General features: G+C 44.2%; 1 protein-coding gene and 1 long non-coding RNA gene across 4 annotated transcripts in view; one reads left to right on the top strand and one right to left on the bottom strand.

The window, feature by feature from the left end:
• PRKACA (protein kinase cAMP-activated catalytic subunit alpha) overlaps window positions 1-13,462 on the bottom strand; it is a 59,499-nt gene extending 46,037 nt beyond the window's left edge. Inside the window, exon 1 of one of the 3 annotated variants that reach the window (XM_080997030.1) lies at window positions 13,286-13,462. In XM_080997030.1, the coding sequence (XP_080853156.1) occupies window positions 13,286-13,331 (46 nt within the window). In that variant the 5' untranslated portion in view covers window positions 13,332-13,462. Of the gene's footprint in view, window positions 1-177; window positions 206-411; window positions 508-13,285 lie in introns of those variants that run through there. The other 2 variants (XM_080997033.1, XM_080997031.1) reach the window with 2 other exon arrangements.
• On the top strand, window positions 268-4,200 carry LOC308472321. Its single transcript, XR_013983429.1, has 3 exons — window positions 268-362; window positions 1,233-2,947; window positions 3,370-4,200. It is a non-coding gene; the product is annotated as an uncharacterized lncRNA (long non-coding RNA).
• Window positions 13,463-13,618: the final 156 nt, after the last annotated feature.

The following is a 13,618-nucleotide window of genomic DNA, read 5'->3' as shown; positions in this document are numbered from 1 at the left end:
CTTCTCAGCTCCACCGATCCTGTCACATTCCCCTCCCTCCGCCCGGGGTGAAGACCGGGGCTGCCTGTCCCTAGACAAAACCACAACACCTCCTCCTTGGACCCCCAAGAGGGCTGGCATCATAGACTCAGAGCCTCTTCTTCTCCCCGGGCTACCCAGCCTATTACTCCCCCTCACCTCCGACCTCCATCTTGCCAGTCTGGAGTGTGGCTTCTCTTCCCCTACGGCTCCCCAGAAGGCCCAATCCAAACTACAGCTTTGCCAGCTCTCTGGGAGACCGGCTCCAAGGGGCAGAGAGAGAGGGGGGTGGAGTGAAACAGCCCGCTTAAAAGACCTAAAGCCAGACCCTGTAAAGAACAAGAGTAAGGATCAAACCCTTGCGAGGCCCAGGAGCCTGCCTTTGGCACATACTTTTAAGAAACGCAAGCGGAGCACATCAGGCCCCGGGCCTGCCTGGTCTGATCTCCAGTGATCTCCTGTAGAACTGGGAGGGCGTGGCCAGAGCAGAACCCTCAGCACACAGGCCTGCTGCCCCGCGCCCGATTGGCTGTTTCGCTTTGTTCAAGTTTGTATAACAAATCAAAACTAGGTGACTGAACACAGTTATAATAATAATACTTTATTATTCATACCCTGTCTGTCTGGCTGGGTTTCCCCAGCCACTCTGGGATGCTCCCAACAGAATATTAAAAACACGATAAAAGATCAAACACCGAAAACTTCCCTAAACAGGGCTGCCTTCAGATGTCTTCTAAACGTCAGAGAATTGTTTATTCCCTTGACATTTTGATGAGAGAGTGTTCCACAGGGTGGGCGCCACTACCGAGAAGGCGCTCTGCCTGGTTCCCTGTAACCTTACTTGCAGTGAGGAAACTTCCAGAAGGTCCTTGGAGCTGGACCTCAGTGTCCGGGCTGAACAATGGGGGTGGAGACGCTCCTTCAGGTATACTTCAGTTATAATGGTCCTCTGTCCTCCCCAACCTCACCAGCTTCCAGGCAGTGGACTAGTGGGACTAGGCTAGTCCCCTAAATGTTCCTGGTAAATTAGAGTATTAAAGCATTAAAGCCTGGCACCTCCTCCTCAAAGCCCAGGAGGCTTCTGCCCCGCTGCCGGCAACCATCCTACAAGCTGCTGCTTCTGACCCAAAGTGTTCCCCTACAAAAAAAATCACTGCATGTCACTGCTTCCACGTTTAGAATTCATGTCTTTATAAAACTAATTCTTCTTTTAGTTTTTCTCTACAGGATTCTCTTACGTTGTTCCATCAGGGTAGTGTGGGAGCATCCATCCACAGCAAGGTCATCTTCTCCAGCTGAAGTACAAAGAAGTATGCATGGCCACAACACCCAGTTTTGTAGAGATGCAGTGGATAACATTATTTTGTAGACCCTTTTCACTAGTGTAGGAAATAAATGGCCACCAGATGGCACAAAAAGCATCCATTTTTTTCCTTTTCGTTCAGCACTGTTAAACTACAGTATACGTTATTGTGTCAGCTATAGCTAAACTCCACACTATGTTTGGGCAATGGACAGTGTAGTGTAATGGTTAGAATGTCCAGGCTACAGAAACCTAAGTTCAAACCCCCATTCAGCCATGAAGCTTGATGAGTGACCTTGGGCTAGTGACCAAGTTGTTGTGAAGATAACAGGGAGGGCTGGGTAAAGAAAGGAGGACCATGTAAATTGTTTTGAGCTCCTTAGAGAAGTAGAATATAAATGTAATAAATAAATACAACAGCAAAGCTCTTAATGGGGGTAGATTGCTGACAATATATTACATCCGTTTTCAAACAATTGCATGCATTGCCAGTGTGCTTCTAAGCACACATCAAAGTATATTTTTGATATTTAAAGCCCTGAACCAAAGTTATCAGAGGCATACCACCACTATTATGTCCTTGGGGACACGGGAAAAGCAATGCTTAACAGTCCCCTTGTTTGTTGCAGTAGGATGAGGGGTACTCTTTGGAACACTATTCCTAGGGAATGCATTTAATGAACTCTTGCATCAGCTTTCAAAAGTATAAAGTTTAAGATCCTTTTAGGAGGGTGTTTGGGTTAGAGGCATGTCCAATGGTTGCATTTTCCTCTTTGCTCTTAATGATTTGTGTTTTCTTTTTCTTTTTTTTAAATTCTGTCAACTGAAATGACTTTTGAAGTCTAATCAAGCAAGGCTAAAAGCTGCTAAATAAATAGTGAACACACAAGACCACGTACTGTATTTGTAGTTTCCAATCTTCCATGTACAAGAAATTCATCAGGAAAGAGCCAAAACCCAATCACTGTATCGTGCTACAATAAGGGTCTGGCCTGTAAATCTTATCTAACCTGATCAATACAATTATTAGCCATTACTCCTTTGCAAAAATGTTACAAGTGGAATGGCTCACAACACAATCCCACACTTGAACCATAGGGCAACATAAGGTTAAACTTCAAGTTTGTTCTCCTAACTAGAATTGCCAGAAAACATTCCACAGGCCAGGCGCTGATAGTCTTAAATGCATCATGGCTGAAGAACGTGCCTGATCTGGTCTGTGGATGCCCAAACCACTCTCCTATTCCTGCCAAAACTACAAATGCACTAATTTGTAATACTCCCTCACTTGTCCACCAAGGTTTACAGCATGCTACAAGTTAGCAAGAGGCAGTAGTCACTCAAGCCAGCTTGTCATTGTCATTTAGACAGCTTCTGTCTCCATTTAAACATAATAGGGTTCTCTTGAGCAATATGTCCAGTGTTTTTTCCCCTTTTTTGTAATTTAGTAGACAGACCCCTTTACAGTCTTCGGTCTGAAATCACCTCTTGATTAACCTACTAACAAACAGAACAGGTTGATCAGGAAACGAATCATTCTGGTCAAGGATTTCAGTACTCAGGGTCAATGCTCAGTTTTACACATTAAAACTGGAAGGGAAGGGAAGTTGCTACTGCAGCCACCAGGTTTAAAACAATCATGAGAATATAATTAAGTAACATCATATACCAGTACATTTGTCTTCCTCTGCATCCTAAAGAAGCTAGGAACAAGCATTTCTCACCTCCATTAGACCCCTTTCAAAGAAACCTAACAAAAATCAAACTGGTAGATGTTTGCTACCAGAAAATATAACAGTTAACAGTTATTGGGTGCTCTTGCCTGCAGTGCAATTTAAGCTGGTCCAAAAATTTGACCAGAATGTTTTAGGGGTGTCCTGGACCACTTTGGGGGTATCCATAGAGCCTGGTATGGGCCTCAAACCTTATGCTTGACCCCTCTGCTTGAGTTGGCACTGTGAATCAAACAGTTATAGAGAAAGGCTCACAGAGTCACCAAGTCAAGGCATTGCTAATTGTACATGAACCTCTACAGTGACCCACAGCAGCATATGAGAAAATAAGCAAGCTGGATCTTCTTGAAATTTCAGTTTATTTTGCTGCCTTCCCAATTCAAAAGCCAGCAACAAGGGCAGGGGCTAAGAGATATAGAAAGCAACTCCAGGAAATGTTCCGTGTTTCTGTTCCGTAATAATAAAATGCATTTTAAAAGATAATCTAAAATACTTGGAGCAAGTAACAAATCAGGATAAGATCTAGGTGATATAAGAATAAGAAGAGTTCTGCTGGATCAGACCAAAGACCTATCTACTCCAGCATCCTATTCTCAAAGGGGCCACTCAGACCTACGGGAAGTCAACAACCAGGTCAGGATCACAACAGCACTTTCTCCCCTTGTGCTTCCCGACAAACAGTATTCAGAAGCACATCACCTCTGACACGTTAGATTATACACAGCCACCATGACCAGGAGCCTTAAAGATGGTGACCACCACAAGATTTGTGACAGCATGTAGTTTAACTATGCCCTGCATGAAGATATACTTCCTTTTGTGTGCCCTGGCACTTCCAACATTCAACATCTAGTTCTATTTTTATGAAGGGGAGGAAAACTTCTCTATCAACTTTCTCCACATCGTACTGCTAGATCAGTCTACAGATAGATACAGATTGTGGAAATTTGATGGACGCTCCCTCTGCACCAAGACCACAAGGCAACAGGATGAGGTCCATGCCTGAGAAAAAAAGAGAAAAGGAGCTTGGCATGGAGGCAGTGGAAGAGTCAAGCGTGCCTTTTTTGGCGGTCAACCCAGGAGAAAGGGAGCATGAAGCTAGTAGCACAAAGACCAAAAACATTTCCCAAATCAGAAGCAGGACTTATATGCCAACTCTCCCATTTTACACCTCTCCCACACCCAACCCCTCACAACTGGCTCAACCCCCACCCACAAGATTGTCAAAAAACGCCAAAGAAACTTCCCCCTATCTCCCTACTTCTGCTTCATTTGCAGATTTCCTTCCAGCAGCAGCAGGGAGAGGGCCTCTTCTTTCTCCTGCCCCGCCGCCTTTGCAGATGGTAACAGAGGGAGCTCAGCAAGGCCTGCCTGGGTGGCCAACTCTGCCAAGTTTACCTGCCTGGGCCGCTGACCTGTTTCCTCTACACACACCCATATTGTGGTAGCAATGACAGAGAGCGTGTAGGAAGCCTTGCCTGGGCTGCCCACCTGCCCATTTCACTGGTCTGCTTGCTCGCGCTGCAGGCCTGAGCTGCTGGCTTTCTTCCTTCCCTCCACCCCAGGATGGCAGTGGCAACAACAGTGGGAGCACAGGAAGGCCTGCCTGTGGTTTGTGAAAGCCTGTACACTTGTCTGTGTGATAAGGGATGAGTGCAAATATAGTACAGAGAGATGTGGCAGGTTGTTGCATTTACTGATCCTCGGAAATTACCCACCTGGTGACTAACCTGTCTGCAACACTTGAGAAAGCAACACAGAATCTTGGAGGAAGTGACAAGGAGAACAGCACTTAAGGGTTTGGGCTATCAAATCTTTTTCCCAGAAGGAGCTCCTACGCCCCTTAACGGCAGCAATCCAAACAGAAATTAAGCAGGTGACTCCAGCAAGATTCTGTTGTTGGATACCCGCTTGTCACAGTCATTAAAGACATAGGAATCCTGCCAGAAACACGTGCTGACTACCCTACACAGGATAATTAAATGGGCAGCACTTTGCTTTTAAGACGCTTCAAGCAACTTAAGAGCTGGCTAATATCTAAATGCTATGTATTATGAAGTATTCACACACTAAAAAAAAAACCAATTAAGTGTGAAATCATCCCTGGATTCTACAAAGGAACGTACAAAAGGTTGCTCAGCATTCATACTCCAGTTTGTTAAGGCAGTAAATTACTCTTTAAACACATTTTAAACCAGCCATCTTGATTGCAAAAAGAGTGGATTTTTACACTGATCAATGAGTGCTTACAGGTGCAGCAGGGACCCAATTCATTTCAGCAATTTGAATTCTGACTTACGGGGTTGTAGTAATTTATTGAAGATCATTCATGATCTACACATGGTGGACACATTGAAACAGCTACATGCACCTATGCACATGGCAAGGAACGGCCTTGGTTGACTCCCCAGATGTGTACATGCTATGAAACAGATGCTTAAGACACTTCAAAATTATGTAGCAAAAGTACTACCACTTGAACTTTTACTCTGTGAAGTATGAAGCGTTCCCGGCACTGTGCTACTCATACAAATGAACAGTTGTTGCTTCCTTATTAGCCTTTACCTACCATACCACCTCTTCACAGAAAATAAACACCCTTGACATATTTGCCACCCCACCCTTCAGCTCCAAAGCGCACAAAACTTTCAAAGTCCATTATTGGCTTTGTAAGCTCAGGTTTGACCTCATTTTACCAAAAGTTCCTGCTAGTTTACTCTGATCTTTAATACGAGTTCCAATTTCTCATCTTAATCATCAGTGCGAGCTCACACTTTTAACCTACCAAGAACCCTAAAACATCTGGGATACCATGCACATCAAACTCTTCCTTGAAGACAGCTTCAGTCACATAACTGGGAGAACCTAATGAGGAGAGCAAGAACTGCTGGGGCCTGTTCGGAACCTTGGAAGAACGGAGTGCCAATTACATGGGCAAGGAAACAGTTTCATATTTTTATAGTGTACACAGATAAAGGTTTCTTACATTTTCCTCTCCTGTCTGCATCTTCTGAAGAAACTTCTTACAGTAATCACAGCTTACTCCTAACACCTTTCCCCAACTCCAGGGAGTTTTTTGCTACTTGCTGCGGTTACAGCCAGCAGTGGATTTGATTTGTTGGCTGATGTGAAATTATCTCTGGTTTTATAATTTGTTTTATTGTCACTTGAAGGTTGCAGCAGGCCCCGGAGGCCCTTTTGAGTGTGAGAAGACATATAAGTAAACAAAATTTAACCACAAAACCAATGAATATTCTCTAAGTTTTAGTATGTTTTCTTCACCTAAACTGCAGGCTTCCTAGAAGCAAAAGAAGTTTTTGGTGTTGCTGTTTTTTTAAATCAAATTAACACATGCTGATAGGGGTTTTTTTCACTGGGTCGGAAGCCCCAACTCCCTCCACTTTATATATGGTAGAAAGATCACAGGCAAATCATATCACTTTCACAAAAGCCAAGTCACAAATCTGCAGAGTGAGATGAACCAACTCAATTTCTAATACCAGTTAGATTTTAAGCCTTTGCCAACCTGGGTGCCCTCCAGATGTTTGGGGCTACAATTCACAACAGCTTCTGCCAGTATAGCCAATGCTGGAAGCTATAGTTTGAAATATCTGGAGGGCACCAGGTTGGAAAAAAGCTGCTTTAAACAACTAAGCTGTCAATCAGCAGTTCTGCCTTTGGTGTAGTTATGCAGAATGAACAGGAAAGCGCAGCTTTTAAAAGGGGGCTTAGATTTCCCCAGACTAGAAGTTAAGGAACCTACTTTTAATATAGTCCCATCAATGTTGATGGCAATGAACAGAATAATGAGCAGAAAACAGATCCCAGCCCCAAGGAACTTACAGCCTAACAGAAAGATGAGAGAGAGACGGAAGAGGAAACCTACCTTTAACTGTGGACATACCTCATGGCTGCTTGTACTGCCCTCTGCAGTCCCCAGTGCCTGCCCTGGAGGCCCCTTGGAACAGCATAGCAGATGCAGGAGGAAGTAGGAATTTACAAAAAAAAAATCACCTCACCCGCTTTCTGATCAAATAAAGCAGACTCCTCTATTGCCCCAGAGGCTGAACTGGATACAACCCTGTTTATTGGAAGCCCAGATGATCTACGTCTGCCACTGTCCGCCAGCAGAAATGTTTCTGAATCACAATTACTATTATCTGTACTGTAGTAACAGACTGCACCAAAAACATATGGCTTTGTGTTTGGAGAAACTAAGATGCAACTAGATTCAGGTAGGTAGCCATGTTGGTCTGACGCAGTCGAAATAAATAAAAAATTAAAAAATAATCCAGTAGCACCTTAGAGACCAACTAAGTTTGTTCTGGGTATAAGCTTTCGTGTGCATCCACACTTCCTCAGATACCAAGAAGTGTGCATGCACACAAAAGCTTATACCCAGAACAAACTTAGTTGGTCTCTAAGGTGCTACTGAACTATTTTTTAAGATGCAACTGAAAGAGTTCAGTTTACCAATCCATGGGTTCTCCGTACATTTCGTTTATATTTACTTACCATACCAACAGTGTGTCAGCCACAGCTTTGATACCTATATAGCCACATTTTCTTTGACCAAAAAACTGACAAGCGTTTTGGACCAGAATACCTCAAGGACTGTCTGTAAGTAATCCCTATTGCACTCCAATCAACATCTGAGAGCCATCTCAGGAAGCCAAGTCAACTCACGTTTGGCAGGTGGCTACAAACAGAAGGCCTATTTGCATTTTTCCAGATCTGTTGGCTAGCCTATTAAAATCCATTTATCATTTGCACTGAATGATTACTTCAGATAGGTGAAGCTGACAGGAATTGGGGTCCAACAATATATGGATGTCCACACCTAAGGCACCTCTGTTTTAAACAGACAGTTGCAGAGCTGGAAAGGACCTCCATGTAATGTTGCACAATCCCTACTCAGTCACTGCCTCTCAACTTAAACCTGCCTCACAAGGTTGTTGTGAGGACAAACTGAGAAGGGAAAGAACCAGGTACTCCACCTTGAACTTACTGGAGGAAAGGTAGGATGTAGTAGTTGTTATCTAGTTTCAACTTTAAAGCCGCCAATGAAAGAGAATCACAATAATTAAGTTGTCAGGTTTTTTAAAAAAAGGCTACATAAATTGTCCATTAAACTTTAATTAGTTTAATGTTAAGTAAACGTCCAGTGCACTTCCAACGCCATAAATCTTATCTCAGCAGAGAATTTCGTGCAGCGGTTGAAGAAGGCAGGAGAGTCAGTACCTTTCAATGATGAATCCTGGAGCAAGCACTTTGGAACTCAGGAAAAAAAAACTTTATTTACAAAAGAAAAACCCTGGCGATAAAGCACACATGCTTTTATCTCCGGCATAAAGAAAACTTTACTCTAAACTTAACTCATATAAGCAAACACGGGGGAGAGAGATAAAGAGATAACACACGGGTGAACTGACTATTTATACAAACTAACTCACATTCCTGGATGCTTAATGACTTCCAGCTGCTCAGTGATTAGAGCGACTTGTTACCTCTTAACCCTTTAGTACCAGCATAAATACAAGAATTGTTCCCCTTCTGAGTTCATCAGAGTAGGCAGGAAGTCTACTTGACCCATCTATCTTCTAGAAATTCCATAATAGACATTTTACACAGAGCCTAGCAGCCAAGCCACAGGCACCTGGATGTCCCATTTAATAAAAAGAAACAGTGCTTCTATTAAGTGCACTTCACATAAAAGCTTCACATACATTATATTGGATTAATTGTTTAATTAAAGCTGTGCTCCGTTTAATTGAAGTCATGCTTTGTTTTCCTTTTTAATCCTGCCAAAAATGAGAGCTGGGAGTAAAATTTATCAGCACAGTTTCTTTGTGGATCAAACAACAAATCTGCAAAGAAGTTCCATGCATCAGCAATAGAGGCACAGGTCTAATGTTGCGTCTGCTCCTCAGATCTGTTGAAAGCAACAAAAGGGGACAGATTGGACTAGAAAGCTGCAAGGGAGCCCACCTCCAACTGCTGCACATATACCAGGAGAGCTGCAGGCAGAGGCAGATGCAAGTATTCCTTAAAAATCCCACTACTTAAACCTTACTGCTTGGATATCATGTGGATAGTGTGCTAAAGTTCCTGTTTAACAATTAATGATTACTATTTGTTCCCTTTAAATTTCTTTCAGTTGCTAACTTGATTACTCTCTGCAGAGAATAATGGTCCACAGAGCATATTTCTACAACAAGCAAGTGTTCAGAAGCCTTCAAGTTTTTTTTACTTAATGGAGCTCATATAATGCATGCTGTTACTTTAGAAAATAGCCTTTGTAATATTTTATAACTGCCAATAAATAATTTGTTGCAAAGGCTAGGAAATAGCTTTTTGACTAGATGACAACTAAGGGATTGGATCTTCTGGACAGAACCCAGAAGGGACCTACAACTAATTAGAAACACAAAATTTCCCCCTTGGTACACACTCTTAAAAAAAGAGCATTTTAGAGCTAGTATCTGAACTTTCACCAGTTTCCTCAAGAAATGTCGTTATTGAGCTGCGTTTCCAAGTGATGCCCAAAACAGTCTTGGATGGCGACTACAAGGTCTTGTATAGAGACTTTGTATTTATGGTCAGGTGGGAGACATCACTCCTTATCTGTTAGCCTGCCCCTTATAGAGAGGGCCAAGAGATGGCTTTCTGAAACCTTTGTTCACACAAGCAAGCAGGCACACACTGTTGTTTCTTTTGAGTGCCAATAATAGCTCCATAACAAGCAGAATGGCCCTCTATACACTGGCTGCAAAAAATAAAATAATAATAATAATCAGGAAAAGGAGTTAAGATAAAATTGCTATAAATTGTGGTGGTGCTTCAGATGTGTAATCTGAAATCAAGCTGGATTTGAGTTTGTTGGTGTATCTGGGAACTTGTCTTCCTTACATTATGGATGCTGGTAAACTGGATTTTTAAAAGGCAAAATATTAGAATTGGAGGTCTGAGAGAGATATAAGGAAAACTGTGTGTTTCAGGAACTTGGCAGTCTTTTTGTATTATGAATATCTGTTCTGTATTATTGCATTAATACTATCATGGGCTTTGGCTACAACCATCAATTTATGAACTTGAACTTTATTAGATGACATGCATGCATGTATGTTAAATCTGATGATCAGGCTAAAGTTTTGAAGGATGTTTAGAATTCAATCACAACTACTCAAGACAATTTTAAGGAAAGTGTCCTTAAATTTTCCCTATCTTGACTTAACAAACTCCACTTCCAAGTACCATGATCACAATAGAAGGACAAGGTATACATTTACCTAAATAAAAATAACTTAAGAGTCAGAACTATGCATGTCCTGAGATTCCACATACTCAAATATGGTGTAGTATTTGGACTGCTGATAAATCCACGTTTTAAATATATAACAGTAGGTTTCAGTCCTTCAGTTAATATTTACAAATGGGCTTTTGAAAGAACCAGTGATCATCGAAGCCATGCACAAGTACCTATGAATCTTGCACTTCATGTTACCCTATGTCACTCATTTACCTGTGCTTCCCTTCCAGGATATATTCTAAATTCCACAAAATAATATAAATATATTTAGAATCAAACATAGACATATTTCTCCAAGATAAGTGTATCTGCACAAAATATTAATTTGCACAACTTATTTTTTATGCACAATGTTGAGTTCTCTTTCTTTGGCAATAGCTATCTTTGTGGTTAATAAAAACAGTATAAATCAGGCTTTTGCTGTTCAGGAAGTCCAAAATATTGGTCCATCTCATTCTTACTACAGAGTCCCTAAATTCCTGGATACTGTTTTTTTAATGTATTTTTTATTAAAGGTTTCTTGGTTTACAAAAGTATGTACAATGTCTCTTTTTCAAGTTACATTTTCTACAGATCAGTTTCATTTGTTGCAACATTAGTGTTACATTGGGAAGAAAAGGGGGGAAGAGGTGGAGGGGGCAATGGAGGGTGGGGGTGGGGTCAGGTGGCAATGTTTCTATTTAACTTAATGTATGTGTGGGGTTTTGTGTCAGCATCGCTTGTGTGGTTTCTCTTTACTATTTGCTTGTGTTCCTCTGGTGGTGAGAGAGGTTGGGGTTGCCCTAGGGTGTGGTTGGTTGGTTGGTTGTGATTGGCTGTGGTGAACTTTGTTTTCATGTATGGGTGGGGTGGGTGTTTTTGGATCAGGTTGGCTGTTGGTGGATTCTTGTAGTTGTCTTGTTGGGCAATCCCTGGATACTGTTAACAGCTGACAAATGAATGAAGTGCTGAGAACAATGAATACATTAAAACACTGTAAGGCAGTGATGCAGGGGTAGGAATTTGTACACTTGCTATGTGCCCTGCCCTTTCCTCTTTCTACAGTGATCATTACAAGCCACAGATATAATCCTGCCATACTGCTACTAAGTGTAATAATCTCTTTGGGAAAGGGTCAGCCTCAGTCTAAACAGTAATGGGATTTTGATCACAGAATAAAACAAGCTGGGAAGGGAAGAGAGTAATAATGGACAAGAAGTCAAGGTTCCTGAATCCCATCCACAACTCTGGGAAGGGATTTAGTAGTACATGCTGGGTCATGGACTGAGTCCACACGGAGCAGAAGTCTGAGAGCTCTCTTATAACCTTCTGTGCCAAGCCCTGGCACTTCCTTTGCAATTTTCATACATTTCCCCCCTATACCTTCTCTGTCTTTTGAGGGAGCCTTTAAGGATGGACAATTCCATGTTCAAAGAACAGTACTAGCACCTAGAAAACCTGAGTTCTGCAGTGTAACTTTGATTCACATTTTTTATCTGTAACTGAGCCCAAGCCCAGCTGTTAAAGATGCTGGTATACAAAACAAGGTTGTGAGATGCATTGGTCCTAAAGAAAAATGACCTGAATTCTCCAGTGCAGAAGAAAAGGCCGAGTTTTGCACACCCACTGCCTGGATGCAATGTGGCAGGTAAAACTCATACTTAATTGAACAGGCTTGCATGCCACAAGCTCCCAAAGAAGACAGGTAAAATGAAAGAACCCCAAAGGGGTGTGTGTGTGTAGTTTTAAATAGTTTTCATGAGGTCCTATTCCAGCATTAATTCTTTGACTGTTCTGCAAGTCTGCCGCCAGCTACAAAATCCTGCCTTCCACTTCCTCGAAAGCAATCCAAGCAGACTTCTCTGTTTTCCATCTAGGTACGCTACAAACATACTTCCTGCTTTGTTGCTAGTCTTTCCATCTGAGGCCCTGCCTGACCAGTTTGCAGCTCCATTCTGCAACTTCCTTTGGGGGGTGGGGCGTAGCGGACACATCCGTCTGTCTCTGCTGAATTAAGTAGCCTTCCATTTGTGTTTTAACAGGGCGAGCTGTCTATTGAACAGGAACCCTGTCATACCTGCCTAAAAGCAATAGCAAAGTGTTAGCTTCATTGCACATATTCGGTACCAGCCACTGTTAACTATGCAGCTTCAGATAAATGAGAAAATGCTACGCTTCGTATTTAAATCTGTTTGATATATTTGGGGAGGATAACTAACCTACAAGTCAACACAAACTGGTTTTTAGCGCACAGGCACGACCAGAGGCAGTGTTGCCAGAGGTAGAAAACAACCCCAGCTCGCCAATTATTATTTTTAAACCCGTTTTTCCATGCTACAAACCCCCTTCACCGAATAAACACACACGTGGACCCAAATCGGACAAAGCATTAAAAGTAATGCTCATGGGAGGGGAAGGCGAACGCGAAGAATGGGTTGTGCTGGGAAGCCAGGACAAGGGGACTCACTCCATGTGGAGGCAGCGAACTCGCAGGCTCCCAGGGGAGGAGGCAGGGCGGGGGCGCCGGAGAGCGCCGCAGGCAGACCGGCCGGATCGGCCCCAAAGTCCCCCGGCAGCACCGGCCAGCCAGGTGCCCCACAAACGAGGCACGGAGGGGCCGGCCGCCACCCCCCACTCCGGATAAGCCTGGCACGGCAGGCTGAGGCAAAGGCCTGGCTGGGGAAACACCCCCCCTCCCGGCCCGGGGTACCTGGTGTGAAGGCAGGGTGGGCAAGGCGGTGTCCTGCCCCGCAAGCGGGCTTCACGGGCGGCGACGCCCCCGCTGCTCCTCCACTCTCCGGAACCGGCTGCCCGCAAACCCCAGAACACTCACCGCTCCGGGAGGGAAGAGGGAGGTCCGGCGCCAGTTCCTGCCTCGGCTTCTCCCAGACTGCGGCCCCCGCTCCCCACACCCGGCTTCCTCCCGCCGCCGCGCGCACTCACCGCTCTCAATCTCGCCGCCCTTCTTGGCCGTGGCCGCGTTGCCCATGGCCAGGCGGGGGCCGGGCTGGGGCTTGGGCTGGGCCCGCGGGGAGGGGGCGCTCTCCCCGCTCGCTCGGTGCAGGCGGCAGGAGGCTCCGGCTGGGCCCAGCCAGGCCCAATCCCCCCCTCCCCTGCCAGACCGGGGTCGCCTCCGCCCCCTTCTCCCCTGGCGGCAGTAGCAGCGGCGGCGGCGGCGGCGGCGCCACCTCCCCGCGCGTGCGCCATTGGCTAGCCTGCGCGGCTGCCGCCAGCCGATTGGTCCCGTCGCCGAAGCCCCGGTCGCAATTGGCCCGC

Source organism: Podarcis pityusensis, assembly GCF_964106645.2.
Source record: "Podarcis pityusensis genome assembly, chromosome: 2".
In the NCBI taxonomy this organism is placed as follows: domain Eukaryota; kingdom Metazoa; phylum Chordata; class Lepidosauria; order Squamata; family Lacertidae; genus Podarcis; species Podarcis pityusensis.
The sequence above is the reverse complement of the archived record's forward strand: the minus strand, read 5'-3'. Positions and strand labels throughout refer to the sequence as shown.